General features: G+C 42.5%; 1 protein-coding gene across 1 annotated transcript in view; it reads right to left on the bottom strand.

Moving 5' to 3' along the window:
- Positions 1-20,683, bottom strand: part of DCDC5 (doublecortin domain containing 5) — an 85,928-nt gene that overhangs the window by 2,633 nt on the left and 62,612 nt on the right. Inside the window, 5 exon segments of the mRNA XM_019552347.1 lie at positions 3,826-3,976; positions 6,196-6,375; positions 7,643-7,779; positions 9,748-9,849; positions 15,957-16,109. Coding sequence (XP_019407892.1) covers positions 3,826-3,976; positions 6,196-6,375; positions 7,643-7,779; positions 9,748-9,849; positions 15,957-16,109 — 723 coding nt within the window.

Here is a 20,683-nt window from a genome sequence, read left to right as displayed (position 1 = left end):
CTTCCAAATTGCTTTAAATTTGTAAATTTATCAATAAAACACTGCCCAACTGATCTCTTTATATGTAGTGGCATTTCAATTTAATTGTGGAAGAACATGGATTTGGGGTATTTTAATGACAGAATTTGGGTTTTGTAATCAGAGAATTTGCAATTTTTAAACAGGGAACACCAGGATCTCTGCTAGTGAGGCAAGTGGTGGGACCCTGGCAGAGGAGCCTGCCCAGGGCCAGCACCAGGAACCCAGCTGGAGGGCAGACAAGGTGGCTGACCTTCTGGCCATTTGGAGCCAGGAGGATATACTTTGACAGTTCAAAGTGGGCCACTGCAAGAAGCATATCTTCTGGACTATAGCTGCCCAGATGGCAGAGCGGGGACACCAGAAGACATGACAGCAGTGCTGTCCAAAGGCCAACTATACAGACACAGCCCACTGGCAGCTAACCCAGAGATGCAGATGGCTCTGCTGCAGTGCCTGTACCACAGCCCAGGTGGCTGTGTGGTCCCTGTCTGGGTCTGGCAGGCACGCAGCCATGGAGCCGCATGTTGTCACAGGTAGCACAGGTCACAGCCAGATGGCAGCCCCCACTGCCTGACTGTTGCAGTGGGAAGAAGGTGCAAGGGCCACTCTAGATTATGGCTGCTTCAGCAGTGCAGCTGGCACAAGGAGCTAGTGTCCCTAGATGCCAACTGGCTGGGCCTCAGAAGCTCCTGAGGACAAGTTGCCCTGAACTGCTGGCCAGGGTAGCTTCTTATATTGGTCTACTTATAGGCTCTATCTCCCCTGGCTGAAGATCTGGGAGGAGCTTGGCAAGGTCTGTTTGCCCCAAGTGGCACAATTTGCCCCACACCAAAGTGCGTGTTCAGGCATGTGTGCTTAGGCACAAATCTCCAGCACAAAATTTGTGCCGCTGCTATTTCAGCTGCTGCAAGTGAACATGCCTACATGTGTGGATGCGCCCAGAGGGAGTATTAGAATAATTCCTACACTGTGGTCAGGTAACTCAGAGCCAGTCTCAACCTGCACTTTGGTCACACTTGATGCGAAACACAGTTCTACCCTAGAGGTCTCATGGATGGGCAGGAAAGAATCAAAGAAGAAGTTACAAAACTGCATATGGCTGATCTGGTGGAATTTTTAAACTGTATCCTTTCACATATGTGTGGGCTTGGAAAAAAAGGGTGCCTAATCACAACGATGATGGAGATCTATGAAAAAAGAAGATGCATTTCTAGAAACAGAGACATGTCAATGCAGCTCTTGCCCTTCCAAACTGCTTGTCCTTCACATAAGAATATTGGTATCATTTTCCAATCTCAGGAGGGAGTAAGCATTATAAACGACATGCAATACTGATTTAACAGCTCCTGGTATATTTGAAGTACTATATTTTAATAAGCAATTTTGTAATCTACATTAAACTCAGAAGTTTAGCTGGTCCAAAATCTTATGGAGCTCTGATCCCACAAAGCTTTGGTGGGATCTAAAAAAGGTTGGGGTATTTTCTGTGACTCCCTTTACCGCTTCGCAAAAGAGATTTGGTGGATCATCCTATTGTCTGCTTGAGGAAGTAAAGGGATATAATATAGGTTTGAGAATTCAAGCATCACTGGGATATTAAGCTGATTTACCTTGGCATGAAGGAGATTAAAATATTTTAAGATGGAGAGATAGAAAAAGCATAGGGATACAGCCTGATTGATGTCCATTGCAGTATGTCCTGCACAATGAATTTCCATGTCGCCAGTCATAATGTACCAGGAATGTCAATGATTTCAGTGACACATCAGTGGTTCAGTAGCAGTTAAGGACTAGTATTGATGGACTTAATTTAGGCTGGATAAATGTTTTAAAATTGGGATTGAAGAAATTGTGATCTATAACATACACACCAGTACCTTCTCAGTTCAGGAAGATTAGTGTTGTGGATTTGCTTTTAAATTATTCTTTAATTTTAAATGTAAAATAAGACCATAATCTTTTATTATGAATAAACTACTTTTAAAATAAAATGTTACAATTTAATGCATTTAATATAAATGAATTTTGAATCTATCCAAGTATATAATTTGGTTCTTAATTACCACATTCCAAATCCTTTTATATAACAGTAGTTCAAGAGGACAATCTTTCCTTCCTACAGTCAGTAACCTGCATGTCACAGGAGAGCAGAAAGTAAAAAGCCAGATACATGTAGGGTATTAAAACCATTCTGCATTTCCCCGGTTATGAATAATACCAAAAAAATTAAAGTCCCAAAACAAAAAAAGTCTTTATTTGGGATTTTTTGGTCACCACATTAAATCAATACTGCTGAAAATGTTATGCCAAGCAGTTTATTTTTCCTAACACTTTATGGTATAATCCAGATTAAAAACAGCTGAAAAAAAAAATCTGTTTAGGAGATAATAGTTCCAACCCATAAGAACATACATAAATCAGAATATGCCAGTTATATCAGTTTTACTAGTTTAATATGTTCAATAGTGAATAAATGAAAGTAAGATGTGGTTTGTAGTTTTGGTATGTGGCCACTTAATATGCCATTTTTTCCCTCTCTTTTTTTAACAATGCTAATACATGGTCTATTGTAATATGATGGATAATACTGAAGATAAACACTGATTACCACTTGCATTTCAACTGCACAGAAGATGTTTCGGTGTTAGAGGTTCAGGTATTTGTGAAAGCTATTGCTATATATATTTTACTTACTATTGACTACCTGATTTTAATTCTGTAGAGCTTGAATGTGCAGTCCTTAGACTAAGTAGTAGCTTATTAATCAACTAATCCTATTTGTCCAATAGGCTTATTTGAATAGTAAATAATTACTTAACATTAGTCAGGTAATTAGTCCACAGATATTATTACCCGCCTATATCTGAAAAAGGAAGGGCAAGCTACTTTCCCTAACAGCAATGTTTGTTTCTCTTAATGGTAAATCCAAATGAGAATGAGACAATAATTTAAATAACTAGAGATTAAGCCAACAGCTGGATTGATAGAAAAAGGTCATAGGTTGCTAATTTACTATTTGGGGATTTTGTCATATAATAATTTCAAGAATTATCATAAATGGAAAATAGAAAAATTAAGTAAAAGGATTGAATGGCAAAATTCAAATATAAGGTAAAAATAAAGCTGTAAAAAGAGACTCAGTATATTTAAAAAGATTGGTTTTAATGACAAATGATTAATTTATACAGTTTCATATTAAAATCATTAGGAGAAATCCTGGCCTCTTTGGCCACATCCAGACAAAGCACAGACATTTGGTTCCCCAGGCAATGTCCATGCCATGTGTGCTTTAGCACGTGGCAAGTTACCCCAGGGGCAGCATGGGAAGCTGCGGCCAGCACAGTGCTGGCCCTAGCAGCCTTATCTGGGAACCTGGAGGCCTCCCAGGGCTACAGCAACAGTGATCCAGCGCTGGGTGGCCTGGCTCTGCTTTTCAGCAGGGTGCACTGCCTGTGCATGCAATGCTCTGGGATTTTTTCCTGCAGGTTTTTTTGATCCCCGGATATCCCGGGGTCAAAAAAAGTTTGGGGGATAAAAAACAGAGCAGCACATGCAAAGGCAGCGTGCACTTGCAGTGTGCACAACACCTGACTGAGCAGTACATGGCGCCGTGTTTGCGGCACCACATACCGCATGGCTGGGCTCGTCTGGACATGCCCTCTGAGGTCAGTGGGAGTTTGATTCATTGTGTACAGTCAGATCATATTTCTATGTAGCTTCTTTCCAGCTGCACACACATTAGTTATTTGGCAAAACTTGGCACCTGTTTTGATTTTTGAAAAAGGATAAGGCTGAATAAATTACCTTCTCTAGTCATAAAAGGTTTTCCAGCAGACACACACAAAACCATGTCTCTGTCTATTTCATCCCATGACTGGAGCAGCTCACCATCTGGGGTATACAAAGCCTTGGCAGGCTGTTGCATATTCAGCCGCATGGTACAGTTATCCAGCAGCTGAAATGGAAAAAGTGCTGCTGATGATAACTGTGCATCCTCTGTGCAGCACAAGACTTATAGTAACATTTAAAAAACCATGGATGAACATTATATAAAAGAAATTTACAGTACCTTCTGTTGATGAATATCCTCTGGGCCCCAAAAGCTAATGTCTTTACAAATGGTAAGGAGACTTTGGCCCCCAAATAAGAACATTAGGATTTGGCCCATACAAGGTAGGGTTAGCAGAGGTAGAAACAACGTTGAAAAGAGAATTATTGAAAGCACTGGAAATATTCTGTTCTAGTTATCACTGCAGAGAAAGACATATAAAAATAACCAACCTCCTTCCCCCAAAATAAATGAACTTTCAAAATTGCATATATTTGTCTGAATGTGATTGTTTAATGTAATTATGTTGGCTTCCACCTGTTGCCTTACCCTCTGTCTATATTTATAAAGTGCTCTAGCTTCCTATTTAGTCAGTTTTAAGAATAGTTCCTCTGGTTTATGACATCTCACAATACCCAAAATACCCATGAGAGCAATTCAGAAATTTCAGAAAGAGAGAAAGACAGTCCTTAAAGTATCTGTATGCGTGTCGGGGGAGTGGAGCATATATATTCACTGGGCATATCTACAAGAGATGTTTTACTACAAACCAGCATAGTTTACTGCATAGTAGGCATGTGCATCTCCAAGTGATTTATTGCACAGTAGCGCTTCTGTAGATGCCTGACCAGGAGCAAATTTGCTCCCAGCCAGCCAGCCATCACAGGGCAAGAGATTGCTCTCTCCCCACAGCAGCTGCCTGCTGCCAGGGTTGGCTCCATCACTGGAGCCCAGGTAGGGACTATGTGCCCCTGCCCCAGCAGCAGGGAGCTCCAAGCCCCTCCCTGCCCTGAGATCACAACTGGGAAGTGGGGACTGGGAGATCCTTATCTCCCAGCCCCCATTTTGCTATCATGATTGGGGAGAGCAGGGGACTAGGAGATCTTTATTTGGCAACACCAGCTCTGTGACAGCAGGGCCAGTGCTGGGAGATCCTTATCTCCCAGTGCTTGGGCTGGAGGTAAGGATGTCCCAGCACCAGCCCCATGACCATGGAGCTGACACTGGAAGACAAGTTTACTTGCAACTAAACTGATTTTGGATCAAATGCATGTGTAGACATGCCCACTGATTATTATTATTAAAACAATGAAAATTAATACATATGTTTTTATGGATGGATTACACCTCATTGAAACTGGGGAGAAGTGTTAGAACCATTGCCCTTTATTTAAGGTAGTTCTAAGAAACTACTAATCCTTTATTGAGTCAGACATCTGAAGCAAATAGGGGACTCCAATTAAAAGACAAGCATGTCACCACCCAAAATAAATGTGAAGCCTCTGAAGAATCTGGACTATGAGGGGAGAGGGGGTTCACTGGATACTATTTTAATAGAGGATGTGTGTATATTATAATAGTTTGTATATAGTACATTTTTGAATCACTGGGCACATTTACAGGCGCCTCTATGGCGCAGTAACAGGCCCATGCTGCACTGTCCACAAGGCGCATGGGTATTTTTAGCTGCTACATCACCGTAACAATGTGCTATATCAAGCAAGTGCATTGCTATGGCAATGTAGCTGTGGTGTCATAGTTTTTGCCTGCCAATGCTATGTCACCATAGTAAGTTGCTATGGCGATGCAGCATCACGTGTAGACACACCCAGTGTATATGTATATTGATAATAATTACATTTTGCCCATATAAACATGGAAAGAAAGCTGAGAAATATCCTGGCAGTCTGACAAATACACAATACAAGTTGTTGCCTTAAGGGAACAGTACATCAAATCTTTTTGCATATCATTGAGGGTTTCTGCAGATTTTTCCATTTTAGGGATTTTTTTTTTTTGGTAGCTACATTAATTTTTGTTTAGAGCGATGTCATGTTACACATATTAAAAATATCAGATGAATTGAAGTGTGCTATAATGTGAAAAGCATATTTTATCTTTTTCTACATTAAGTATATAATAAATATGCTAAACAGTTATAAACTATGAATCTTAAGGCCAGATTTTCTGCCCACAATTCTACTAGAGGAGTCAAAAGAATTATTTAAGCAGAGAGATTGATCCTTGAAACTCCATGTTTTCCCCATAAGCCGAGTCTTTTGAAGCCTTTCTGTAAGCACTTGGCAGCAATTTTGAAATACATATTCCTTCTCCTGTACCTTTACCTCTGCAATTGTTTTCCCCCAGGCATAAACTCCTTGCTTGGGTTTATAACCATTCAAGTAAGCCCATACTCTTTTTGCAGCTGGTTGATCGTACAGACATCTGCGGTTCCCTGATAGCAGTTTAGGTGAAAATGGAGAACTTCTTTTGAACTGCAATGCTTGAACTTCTGAGAAGTGTGTCTATAATGAAAACATTTCAGAGCCTGAGAAATCAACACAATATACAATACCTTCAGAGCCTTTTAAATATAGGAAATTAGAAGACACAGCCATGCAGTTGATCCAATAAAAGGCATCAGCCACAAAAATCCTTGCCAAATGGCTACCTAATTCAGTGTTTCAGATCTGTAAGTGGGTTGTGACTAATGTGTGTTCCCTAAAATACTTATTGGTAATTGGAATAGTTTATCTTTTAGGAAGTATATTTTGTGATTAGTTTTTCGCATATCTAATATTGGGGGACAATAGCAATCCTTCCACAGAGCCATAATGCTCACTGAATATTGGCTTAGTTCTCATGTTCAAATTTGGCTTATTTCTCATGTTCAAGTATATAGGACAGTACAATCTGTACTATGTAGACCAGTGGTTCTCAACATTTTTGACTAAAGGTACTCCCCCTTCCATAACTTTTGTGAATTGAGTGGGACTTCATTTTGAAAAACTAATTTATTTATCATATATAAATATATAATAAGTGTACCTTGCAGAAGGGCTAGGTAGTGGGGAAAGGGAATGTCCAGGCAAGGACTGAGCCTGAGCTTATGCTTATCTGCTTATTTCTTTCACCTTTGGACACCCTTCAAGAGATCTCACAGCACCTCTATTGCATATATACAGTATATGTTCTTATGTGAAATAATTTATTCAACTCGATCTTGAAACACTTATTGAATTGTGCATTATCTTATGATTACAACACCTTTAACACATCAACAGAATGCATAATATTAAGGTTACCTTACAAAGCCCATGACAGCTTTTAAGAAGCATTTTCCCAAGCAAAAAAGTAGAAGTTATCTGCATTGACTAGAAATTACCTTTTTTTTAAAATTCTCAATCCCTCTATTACAATCAGTATTTGATCCTTTATTCTTTTACATATTGAGACACACCCTTAGAAGCAAGTAGTATTGAAACACTAGGGTCCATTTTACTGCTATATATCTAATTGCTCATGCATGTATGTACAAGGCCCTTTTTACCTTCTTCATTAGGGTGAATAATTCTTTGGCTCCATCCATTCAAAAAGATAGGTGTGTGTAAATTTTTTTTCAAATATTGGTATATACACACACACATGCACACACACACATACACACACACACACACACACACACACACACACACAGGCTACAACCAAAAACCTAGTTACCTTGTGATAAAATTCTCAACATGAACTGCTGTTTTTAATCTTGAAATGTTCATATAAACTGTTTTATATTACCTCTGTATGTTGAATATTTTCCAGGAGTTTCACCTCTTCTTGGTTTTTTTCAGTCCAGCCTCCTTCTACTACTATAGGCTGAATTGCGCTTTTTGTGGGTACTAACCCAGCTGATTTAGAGGCTGTTATTCGTCGCCCTTTAGAGACAGAAGGATTTTGAACAGGTAACTTAATATAAACTGGGCTCTTTTTTTCTGATGAGCTTATTTTTTTGTTGCCATCCTTTTTAGGTACTTTTAAGTCCTAAATACTAAAAGATAATTTATAAAAACAAATACTAAGTATAAATTGTAAGAAAGATCAGGGGCTGACAAATATGGATGCATCACCATTCAGACCAACAAAAGGAACAAATATGTTCTACTAGAACTGTCCAGATTTTCTTTTTAAATAGCCTAAAGCCCAATGTGAACAAAACAGTTAATTTAAATGATGGCCAAAAATTCTAACCTGTAGTACTAATGTCATCTTTTTGGAGTCTGTAAAACATTTTGTTCAGCAATAGAATTATTTCTTCACTTAACAAAACTAATTATGGTCCAGAGATTATATGTTTCTAAAATAATCCCAACTAAGGGAACTGGAATACTTGCTGAAGTTAACACCTGCTTAAGAGAATGATCGTCACTTGATAACCAGGCCAGGTAGTTGGTTTCCTAGGTGAAGCTATAGTAAAACATAGCAGCTTTTGATATACTTGCCCAGATTCTTTTTTCAAACAAATTATGTTAACATGAACTCTAGTAGTATATTCTTTCAGCACAGACAATGCCTCACTGTTAAAGTACCCACTGACAAGGGAATAGCATGCACCCAGGGCAGTCCTCTCACCCTTTCTCCACCATCTGTCTCATACCTTCTGGCTTGTAGAGCTCAAGAACAGCAGCAAGCAGAAGCTGGGTAGTGTCAGAGTACAGCACAGTTTGGGAGTCTCTAAGGTAGCAGTGGACTTTGCTGCTGTCAGAAGGGAAACTTTCATCCCATTTTTTTTGCCATTGAAACCCATACCCAGAGGGCAAAAAAAAAATGCTGCTGTTGGCAGCAAAAACAGGGTCAATTCCCCACTAATGCTCTATAAAACTATGATTCCAAGAATGCCTTGAACTTTAAGGTTACCATACATCTAGGTTTTCCCAGACATGTCCTCTTTTTGGACCTCTGTGCTGCATCCAGATGTGTTTTTAAAAATAAAAGCAAATGTCTGGGTTTTCTGCTCTCCCAGACTGGATGCTTGGGGCTGGGAGCAGCAGGCAAGGTGACTGGCTGTCGGGGGTCATGTGTTCCCCATGTGGGTTCCAGCAAGAGACAGAGAGAGAGAGAGAGAGATGCAGGAGCTGCTTCAGCTGGGGGTGGGGCAGGGGGCTGTGGATCAGGATTGAGGGGCATGGGGGACAGGACAGGACAGGTTACTGTGGTTTGGGTCTGCAGGGTACTGGCAGCACCAGGGGGCTGTGGGTTGGGAGTGAGGGGCACCAGCAAGAGATGTGGGGCAGGGTACTGCTGTTTGGGAGTGAGGGGCACTGGCAGAGTTGGGGTCAGAGGGTCCAGAGTGAGGGGCAGCAGCAGGGCTGGGTGGGGGTGTGGCTTGTCAGTGAGGGGCAACAAAACAGGCCGGGGCAGGGCATGTCACTCCTCTCCACCATCATATTCCCACCTCCCTGACAGGTGTCCTTTTTTTTGGACCTGGAAATATGGTAACCCTACTTTATGACACATGCTGCTGTCCCAGCTGCTTCCTGCACTCAGAAAGTGCAGGCAGGGTGAGGTGGGCCCACCCCCCACCCACTTCTGGTTCCCCTCTCTGTAGGTGGCACTCAGAGCATGTGCCCTATTTGCTCACCCTGTTATGCTACTGCCCACCAACACATAATTTCTGGCATCAAAATCTATGTAGATGGACCCACACCTAGATGGAACTACACTAAAGTAAATGTAGCTTTGCATATGCACAGTTTAAACAGGTCTGCCTGGATGGATTTTACTCTATGGTATGCCCCAACAACAGTTTCCTTGCATAAATTTGGAAGGAGCACACTCATATTTGAAAATTAGATCTATTCATCATAAATAAAATAGCACCTAACTGAATGAATAATGATACCAACCTTGCAGTTGTCGCATTTTGTGCTTCATGGTATTTAGTTCAGCCAAAATTCTGTCTTTCTCAAACCAATTTTGTTTTTCTTGCTTCTCTACCTTTTGCAAAGCTGCAAGAACAGAAAATTAATATTTCTATTTGCTATTTTTCATATAGTGGTTGAATGCATAATTGGTTTGTATACCTGGATCTATTTCAGCAAATAGTTTTTATTAACTTAAGAGCATTGGTGAGTTACAGATCTAATATTACTCAATTAGAAGGGACAGGGGCTAGGTACAGAGATTACACCTACCATGTGTTAATTGCCCAGAAAGTGCTCTAAAGCTGTAACTAAACAGACATTCATGGCTTTTAGAGCATTTTAAAAATAGTGGATCATACTCTAAGTTAAGCCTTGATGGATGAGGTATTAGACAAGAAATGTATACAGAAGTTGCTTTTTTTGCCTTTTAAAGCATTTTATTCCAGTGACTACAGAAGTGCAAGGCCTTATATCACTTTTAAAAAATTTTACAGCACTTTAAATTAACCCTTGTTAACTGAGGTATTAAATTTGAAGTGCTGTATTCTACAGCACTTCAGCAGCCTACATGAAATGATTTAATGCACAGTAGATAAAATTACTACACAGTAAACTGCTTTACTCAGGAGTTAATTTGCTACCTGCAGCCTGTAATGCACATGTAGATGCTATTTGCTCCCAGTCAGCGCTACAAGCAGTGGGCCACCTGCAGAATAGTCCCAGGCCCATGGGGCTGGGCGATTCTCCAGCTCCAGGGCTGGGGTGCCTCCTTGCCTGCCCAAGACCCTGACCCTTAAAAGTCTGCAGGGACACTGGGGTCCTGGGCCACCTGCAGCCAGCCTCTGACCAATGGGTTGTACCGCAGGGGCCAAGGCCAGCTGCAGCAGCTTGCCTTTGTCTCTGGTGCTTGTCCCTGCCACTGTGTTGCTGCACAGCTGTGTCCCCCAGATTCACAGTAGTTTAGAGCTGGGAAGGACCTCATAAGACCATCGGGTCCAGCCCCGCTGCCCTGGGCAAGAAAGACTGCTGAGGTCAAATAACCCCAGCAAGGTGTGTGTCCACTCTCCCTTTGAAGATCTCCAGGATAGGTGCCTGCAACACCCCCACTGGAAGTCTACTCCATAGTTTAGCCACACAAACTGTGAAGTTTTTCCTTATGTGCAATCTGGAGCCTTCTTCTAGGCATTTATGACTGTTGCTCTTGGTTTTCCCCTGGGACACACAACATCGCCACACACAGGTTCCCACCTCAGCTGGTGCTCCCTCCCCTTGCAACACTGAGGCCACCACTCAGATGGAATCCATGGTCCTGGCCTCCACCCAGATGCAGTCCCTGGATCTGGGCTGCAGGGGCTGCCTGGCATAGCTGCCAGCAACTGGGAATGGGAGCAAGGTCACCACAATGTGTGGCATATGTTTCTTAGTGAGGTCCCTGAAATCCCAGCTGACTGAGTTCCAGGCCAGGAAGGCAAGCTTCATGCCATCAGGGCCCACGTGTAAGAGACTGATCACTGCTACAGTCAGGCTCTTCTCCTGAAAAATGAAGAGAGAAGGTGCTTGACTACGTGAAGATGGACAACAGGAAGACTGACTGGGAGCTCCACCCACGGGATGCTTGGAAGACGGTCATCTCAGGTCCCAAGACGCACAGTACCAGGGTCACTCCTCCCTTGGAACTGAACAACAAGTGTGCACTTCTCACCCCACCAGCAAAGACATAAGCAGAATCACTGCCCCACCTGAGCCCAACCCCACCACTCACTGTGGCTCCATGCAGCCCCGGGAGCATGAGCTACCTGCAGCAAGACCAACACCACACAGCACAGAGCGGGGCTGCCTTAAAAAGATGGCTGCCAGCTAGGGATGCACCAATAGAGATTTTTGGGGCTGATACTGATAGCTGATATTTAAAGAGGCATATCACCTGATACTGATCCGATTTCTGATACAGCTGCCTCCAGCTAGTAAATCTGTTGTGGTGGAAGGGGAGGGGGGAGGGGGGAGGAAAGGGGCATGGGGGGGCAGATCGAGGCCCCTGTGGTAAGGCGGGGGGAGGTGGCTCCTGTTGCTGCTGCTGCTTGAACCTCAGGACAGCACAGGGGGGCGTGTGCCCCTGAGGTTTCTGTGTAGGGTGGGGTGGGTTGCAGCCAGGACTGCGCAGGGCTCTTCTCAGTGGGGACTGGGCTCGGAGAGGGCGCTGATGGCGCTGGGAGGATGCTATATCCACCACAAATATTGCCACTACTCTGCTCACAGTGCAGCCACTGCTGGCCACCCAGCACAGCCCCAGCTCAATGTGTCATGAGCTGGGAAGAGATGTGGCTGTGCCAGGCAGCTGGCACTGGTGCCTGCTCTGAGAGGGTGGGAGCAGACTGCTGCCAGAAACAGAAAATCTGCTCCCAAATGCCCACCCATGTAGATGCCTACCCAAGGTGGGTTTACTCTGGAGTAAATCCTTTCAGCAGCATTTTCACATGTAGATGTGCCTAGTGTGCTTTAAATAACTTCTGTACACTGGTCAAATTTCTGAACAAGCCCCAGGAGTGCCCCCTGCCTCCTAACCTGGAAAATGCAGAGAGGCTCAGATGCACCCCTCCCAACCAAACACTGCATTTTTGTCAGGTCTAAAAGCACCATAATTTTATAGTGCTATAACAGGTGCTCTAAATTACAGCACTGTAAAACATGCATGAAGAACTTCTGTACACACTTTAATAACTTTCTGTTACTGATTTATCAAATGTCTGTGCCAGATCCCATTGAGGGTTAACTTAGAGCATGATTACTACCACCCGTGTGCAGGGCCTGTGCTTCAGCTTTGGACAGAGCATATTTGCTCTGCCTGAGCAGTAGGATGGCCCCACCCACCCCAGCTCTCACTGATCTGAGTCAGCCTCTGATCCCAGCCCTTCCTCCTCCCTGAAGCCAGCTGTGAACCACAACCTGGCCACAGTGGGTTGGGGAAAAGAAAAGGGGGTCTCTCTGCCTGCAGCTACTCCATGACACACTGTTGTCTGGCCAGAAGAGCATTGGGGAAAAGGGATCTGGGTTCTTTCTCCCCACAGAAGCCCTGGCCAGGCAGCAGTGTGACATCCAGGGCTACTGTGATGGCACACATCCAGTGTGCCATCCAGGGCTACTGTGGAGACACTGACCCCAGCCCCCTTCAGCTCCCACCCCGGGCAGGCTGCAGTAAGCCCTAGGTTCAGGGCTGCTGCAGGGAGACTGAGCCCAGATCCCTTTCCCCCAAAGCACCCCCAGCCCCAGAGTGTGCTGCTGCCCCCCTGAGGAGGCTGCAGGGGATGGGTCTGGGCTCTGGGTCCCTGCAGGAGCCCTGGCTCCACAGTATGCCACAGCCCAGCTGGGATCCTTTACCCCAGTTGCAACCAGGAGCTGCAGTGCAGTGCCACTTTTTGCTAGGCCAGGAACTCTGGCAGGAGGGATTGGTAAAGGAGCCCCCTACCAGATGCCACCCCCCCCAGCTCCAGTCTTGGTGGGGGCAGGGCTGCCTGCCACCCGCCCACAGCAGGGTGCTGTGCTGCAGCTCCTGGTTGCAGTTGAAGGAAAGAAGTCCCCCTGCTGGACAGGTCCCCTGCAAATTCCCAGTTCAGGTCTTAATGAGGGCTAGGCTGTGCCCCGCTTCCCACTCCCCACCCCCAGATGCAGACAGGAGCAGCAATGCAGTGCTGCTTTTTGCTGCACTGGGAACTCTGGCAGGGGAGAGGTGGGAAATGAGTATCCCTGCCATAGTGGGGGCCCAGTCCTGCCCTCCACCAAGCCCCAAGCTGGGAAGCTGTGGAGGCCAACCCTGTAGTGAGTCCTATTTTCCACCCCCATGCTACAGTTCCCAGCACTGCATTGCAACCCCTGCTGGCTCTCTGTGGGGAGCAGAGTTTGGGAGTGTGCGTATGTTCATAGTTTCATAGTTTCTAGGGTTGGAAGGGACCTGAGTAGATCATCTAGTCTGACCCCCTGTCACGGCAGGAGAGAGTACTGGGGTCAAACAACCCCAGCAAGGTGTCTTTGATGGACTTCAATGCCTCATACCTAGCTCAGACTATATTACAACAACTGGAGCACTACAAAACACAGACAGACAGAGCAGCTAGGGCAGGAGTGGACAAAATGCAGCCCATGGGCCAGATGCAGCTGCCAGGCCATTCTATCCGGCCCGCAGGGCCCCTAAAAAATTTAGAAAATTAATAGTTATCTGCCCTGGCTGCCTGTCACGCGGCCCTCGATGGCTTGCCAAAACTCAGCAAGTGGACCTCCACCTGAAATAATTGCCTGCCCCTGAGCTAGGGCCTGCCTTGATGTTTGGGTAGAACAGCTCCAGAGTCTGGGGGGCAACCCTGTAGACTTCAAATCACGGAAATGATTAACACACCCCAGGCAATGACTGTATTTCAACACAGCTATATTAGCGCAATGTCTACTACCCAGTAAATGTCCTTTATTCAACCCCCTGCCCCCTAAACACACACACAGAAAGAAACACAGGTGATCCTGCTCTGGAACCCTTCCTTCCTCCAATCTGTGGCAAATCCAAGTGGGACAGGCACTCTCAGCTCCCATCACAGCTCCAGTGCCCAGCCTGCAACTACTGGCATTTGGCAGATGGGCTCCCCAACCTGGATCCAGGCCTCTGCATCCTAACCCAGCATGGAGGTCCCTTACAGCCCTGCTTCTCTGTGCTTCTTTGATTCCTGACACTGATAGAGCAGCAGGGGGGAGTGGGGTGGAACACTCATCTTCCACACCAGGCAGCCAGTCAGGGATGGCTTGCTCATTTGGCTGCACTCAGGAGCTTCCAAGTCCATAGGGCATGCTGGGAAATGTTGGGGAGCTCCTTCTACCTGATGGCCCTGGGCAGAGTGAGACTGAATGGCAAATGTCTGTTTGGTTCAGATGCACTCTAAATTATGGCACTTTAAGTGAAATTCAATAGTTAAAGCACTTTCATCATAGGTTTTTTGAACATCTGTACTTAGTCAGGGAATTTGTAAGGTCCTCAAAAGAAACTATGGGAGAATGTAAAGCTTATGAAATATCTTAGGAGAACAAGACACAAAAACTTGTATTAATTGAATAAACATAGTACTTCATTTACTCTTCCAGCATTGATAGAGGTAGACTATTTTAGACCATCTTCTTTTAATGTGCATCTATTAATAGAGGGATTTGCTGCTTCAAAATAATAGTGTTCATTTAGTTCTCAAGGTATCAGTAAATACCTAGTATCATGCTTGAATAAACTTTCAACAGTCCACTTTATTGTCAATGTGGAATTCTACTGATTTTGTAAGTTTAAAATGAAATTTAAATATTAGCCAAAGGGTTAAAATGATCTCAATTTATGGTTAACTGGCCATATCATTTCCTTTAAGAACCCTAACTTAAAGCATAAAATTAATTTTAATCATGTGAATCATGCAAATGACATAACTATGTGTTATGTCATCATATCAGCATCACTTTTGTCAGAGAAAGTGTCTTTAAATACTTTCCTCATTAAACTAAAACATTTTGGATTGGAAAAATTTAGAATTTGCTTCAGTCTCTTTTCTAAAGATGTTCATAAAAAGTACTTTGCTACTTCCTGCGTATGGTAGTAGCCACATTAAGAACCCAGTAACACTCATTATAGATTCAGGATATTTAGTTTAAAAAATCCCCCAAAAATAGTTTCACAGAAAAAGAGTAGGAGAGATCTCAGACACCATCAACAGTCCCTGAAATAACAGGGACTTTGTAGGATAAAACATGCCCTGATGATCCTATGACCACGATCCACACTACAAAGGCAAGGCAAACAAACAATCTACTCATCCTTGCCCTGTTAACGTGGAGGAAAATTCCTTCCTAATCCCCTGCAAATCAGTTTAACTGCGAAGAATGAGCAAGACCCAATAGCCAACCACCTGAATGGTATACCACTAGAATAGGAACCCCACACAATCTCCCATTTTCAGCTGTAGCCAACATCTGATTATTCCAACGAAATTAAAAACCCTCAAAAGTCATGTTATGCATTGAAAAGCAGGGGGAAGAGCAATGGAATGATTTCTTGGTCCCTAAAGGTAAAAAGCAGAAACCCTGAAATATGGGTTCTTTCTGAGCTTGGCTTAAGGAGACTATTTGTTTCTACATAACTCTATCCTTGTAAAGAGGTGGAAAAAAGGAACTCATACCATTCAAAGGCAAAAAAGGCTCTCCACAGGAAACCCAGATCTCAATAGGCTTTCTGAGAATGTTGGTAAGCAGAGAATCATCGATCATGTTCAAACTTTCTGGAGTTGCCAGGCATAAAACCGATTTTATCTTCTCTTTCTCCATCTGCTTATCTTTGTATTTTGAGAAAAATAGCAACAGTTTCTTTTTATATCACTTCAGGATAAAATGTTTATGCCATCTTATTAGTTTAATTAAGATTACAACTTCTGCTTATACATTGGCTATTAAGCAATAAAAACTCAATTAGTTACAAAAGCTTACAGATACCATTTTTGGAGCGGCATTAACTGGTAATGTGACACATGATGGAAGAGACAAGGAGATGGGGGTGTGGTGTATGTTAGTGACTATATACATTACAAAGTGAGTTTTGTGTGTAGGAAAGGGAATGGTGTGAGTAAAACCATGATGAATCTCAAGCATTAATCTTTGAGGATAAAGGAAGTGTACAAGTGAAAAATCACAAGGGCTAGGGATAGAAATTACACGCACTGGTATAAGTGATCAGAAACCAGTTCAAATCTTTAACACAGCAGAAGTTCAGTGCACATAAACCACTTTCAAAATGTCCAAAACTGGTTAGGATAAATCTGGATGGATGTATTATCAGACTTAGCTGATTTAAGTGAAATCGGTTATTGAACTTCTGTCCCAGATCCCCTCCAGCTTCAAGCCATCTTCTCCAACTGAGCAGGGATGCATGTTCTTGCCCCGCCCCGCCCCGCCCCACTCCCCAGCTTCTGTCCTGGGCCACTGCAGGCATGTGGATACATTTCTGGAATCAAATGCGAATGTCTGTTCACTTGCTTATTGGTTCAATCTACACAGCTTAGACTAAACTGAAAAGATTAAATTGATTCCACCTAGGGCTTTTTGACTGTTGTACTTAGCCAAGAAGGTTAGAAAAGTAAATTTGGATTAGGACTTTTTGTGAAAGTTCTCTATCTTTTGGAAGAAAAACCCTTAGGATTTGCTTATCATTAAATCCACCCTATTTACCTATTATAGTAGTTATTATATAGTGTAATATAGTTATAATATAGTAGTGACCTCCTATTTACCTATTGTAATGGAAAAAGCGAGATGCTGTAATTAAGGATGTGCCCTGTTTTACACTGAAACCAGGAGTTCAGTCCATTTGTCTGATAGACAAAATATATTTTCTCTAATTTTAATCATATTCTCTATGAATAAAACTGGAATATTCTGAGTAGTTTCACCAAAGTCAGTTAATAGGGTACACACAAGCAGCATTTCTTCGGAACACTGATCTTGAGTATTCCCTCCCAATCTTGCAGCGCTCATACTATTTCACATCAACCTCTAGCTGAATTTCAGCTTTTTGCAATGTTTTGATGTAATAACATTAAATCAAAGGTTTTAAAATGTTGGATTTTTAAACAGAATTACAAACCATGGCTTATTTGTTGACCAGCAAAAGCAGTCATTGTTTATAGCATGAAAATGACATATATTAATGTTCAAATAGCCCTTTGGCTTGTATCACTCAGGGTTATGATGTGGCTAAATTGTATGGCTCACAAAATAAAATGTTGAAACACAAACGCATCCAATATTACATTTCGTATTCCCCTGCCCTAATGAATCTGACCTAAATATCACTAAAGTTTTTGGTTACAAGGTTTTATACCAGTGATTTTATTTGCAAATTTATGTTCAGTAGAGGCACAACGAATAACTACAGGCAACCTTCACTTAAGACTGTTTTGCTTAGCACTATTTCTCTACAACGCTCATTTTAAATTGATACCTGATTCCACTTAGCTCTCAATGCGGTTGTCATCTTGGGTCATCAAGTACTTTTGGTTTCGTTTAACGTTCATTTCGCTTAGCACTCGGTTTTTCAAGAACCAATTAAGAGAGCTAAGTGGGGGCTGCCTATATAGCATTTTGAACTAAGTGTAGATGTTTTCCTATTTTTTCAATCTTTCTTCATGTATTCTATTTTTATTTGGACCAACTTTCCCCTCTCCAGCTTTACCCTCTTTCATGTATTTATTTTTAATATCTGATTTTAACCTACTAACTTTGTGAGAGGGATTTATCTTTTCTGCATTTTCTCCTTTCTCATTTATTAGTCCTCCAGGCAGCATGCTAGCTTACATGAAGCGTTTCATTAGAGTTGGCTCACTTTGTATGATTCTATTTCTCATCAAGTTTATAAATTGTTAATTCATGAAATCAGTTTTATCAAGGCAGATTAAGATGATCTAGGCAGCCTTGAAAAGAATCACTGAATAACTGGTACCCTTCCTGCCCCCTTCCTAGTACATCATTGACAACACTACCTGTTTTTTCATCTTAGTAATGTGAAGGGATATCTCGCATATAATCAACTCTCTATTATCAGCTTTCTAATACGTTTTAAGAGTGAGTAGAAGACAGTATTGATTATCTGAGAGAGAGAGAGGAAGTGGTAACAGTCACAGGATCAGAGGAGGAATGCATGTGTATGGAGAGAGAGAAAAATATTAATGGCTACAAATTAAAAATAAGAAATTAGGAAAGGGTAAAAAATGGTAAACTAGCAGAAGCTGGGGACAGAGCTAAGGAATTAACCCTCAGGGGGCTATTTTCAAAGGCACAAAGGGATGCCCAACTGTCACTGAACTTCAAAAGTAATTGGGTGTTTAGCTCCCCTTTGTGTATTTGCAAATCTCCTCCTTACATCTCAAGCTGAATTTCTGTCCAACACCTCCTTCTGTTTGTACCTTTAGGGCCCACACCATTTTGTCTTCCTGGAGCTCTGAACAGAATTAGGACACATTGAGGCAGAGCTCTATTATTCAGTATAACTAGATGACCAGTAACTTTGTAAGGTTTTTCTTTCCAAAGATCCTGAGCAATTTAGGAACACTTTTGTAAATATCATGATGCTATACATGCTATAACTATATAATAAAGAGCAATGATAATATTATCATGCAAAACAAATTTGGATTTCAAATGGAATACATGGCACCATCACAGAAGGGTGGTTTTATATCATCCGAGTAAACCCGGCAACATGCAGTGTATTACACCTGCGAGTGCTCCTTATCCCATGAAAGAATATTGCTGTATTGTTACATGAGACATTTTATCATTCTCAGTCTCAAAAAAAGAAAAGTGATTCTGATTTACAGACCTAAGGTGCATGAGTTCTAACATATTATTTGTCATACATAATAAAGCAACCTGCATATATTAATTTTAATAGCCCCAAAAGTAACTGCAGATTTTCTGTATAGGAAATGGTTTGTAAATCTTGATTTTTTTTCCCCTTATAAACTATATACTCCTTGATTCAGGTGTGGATCCAGAGGTTGCACTCCCTCCCTTTCAGACAATGATGTGGGAGCAGCAGTCAGGGTGTTTGTTTTAAGTCCCAAAAGAGACCAGGATTCTCCCTTCCCTTCCCTTCCTCCTCACCCCACCTTCACTGCTGTCTTGCCTCCCACCCTTCAATGTCATACCTGTCATTGCTGCTGCCCTCAACTAATCCAGGAGCAGCTCCAAAACTTGCTGCATCCAGGCTGCACAAGGAGCAGATTCTCCCTCCTTGCATCTGTTCCTGAGCTGGTGGGGAACACAATGGAAAGGGAAACCTGCCTGCCATCACTGCTATCCCCAGCTGAGCCCAACTCTCCAAGCAGCTGGTGCCTGCAGTCCTAGCTGGAGCCACACAGAAATGGCAAGGACTGTGGTATCTCCATTCCTCCCACACTCCAGAAGAGTAGAGAGGGAGTAAGGGGAATGGGAGGGAGGGAAGGTGCTGCTGAGTACACAGGGGAAGTAAGCAAGGTGCAGCTACCTCTACAGAACTTTTTTTTTTAAAGTTCACACCCCCTTTTAAAATGCCTGCATCTGCCTCTGCCCCTGCCCTGATTCAATAAAGAATTTAAACACATTTACTTAAAACTCACTGAAATACCTGGGTTTTAAGCTTGTGCTTACATTCATTATTGAATTGGGGCCTTAATTCTTGTAATTAATTCTAGTAATAAACAATATGCAGTAATTATTAGCAATAAGCTGTAAAAAAAGGTGAGGAACTAAATACTTCCAAACTTTGGCATGGTCATAATCCTGAACTATATCTGAATTTCAGGGCTGAGGTTCTGTAACAAATAGTAAATTCATTTATTGCTAAAATGGGGTTTGTTAGATCTTTACTAATATTTTCTACCTCTCTCAATATATTAATAGATAAAAATGGAGTTGCCACTTCAATTCTTCCTTTCTACCTGCTTACTCAAACATATAGATTGTTGCATATTTACATATAAACCTATCAAAAAGATAAAGTATGATTGGCATTGAGCAGTTATCTTGAAAAGCCTATAAAACCCTCATCTGAAATATGTATCACCTTGTATACAAGTAGTACCATATTTACTCTCTTACTGAATACCCCCCAGAGAAGATATGCTCCTGTTTTCAGAAGGGAGAGTGAAGGAAAGAAAAACATTGTTTTTGCCAGTGGCATAAATATAGGCAGCTGTAGTAGGAGGAAGCAACACCAAATGACTGCTTTGTTGACCCCTACCTGCTGGCTGGTCATGGACAATTTTTCCCTCAACAGCAGCATCTGCAACAGTAGGGTCTGCCCCAGTAGTAACTCAAAGGTGTCCTTTTAATGAAGTGAAATGGTTGTTGGGGAAAGGGGAGAAAAGGGGAAAGT

Source organism: Crocodylus porosus, unplaced genomic scaffold (genome assembly GCF_001723895.1).
Source record: "Crocodylus porosus isolate Cpor-Errol unplaced genomic scaffold, CroPor_comp1, whole genome shotgun sequence".
In the NCBI taxonomy this organism is placed as follows: domain Eukaryota; kingdom Metazoa; phylum Chordata; order Crocodylia; family Crocodylidae; genus Crocodylus; species Crocodylus porosus.
The sequence above is the reverse complement of the archived record's forward strand: the minus strand, read 5'-3'. Positions and strand labels throughout refer to the sequence as shown.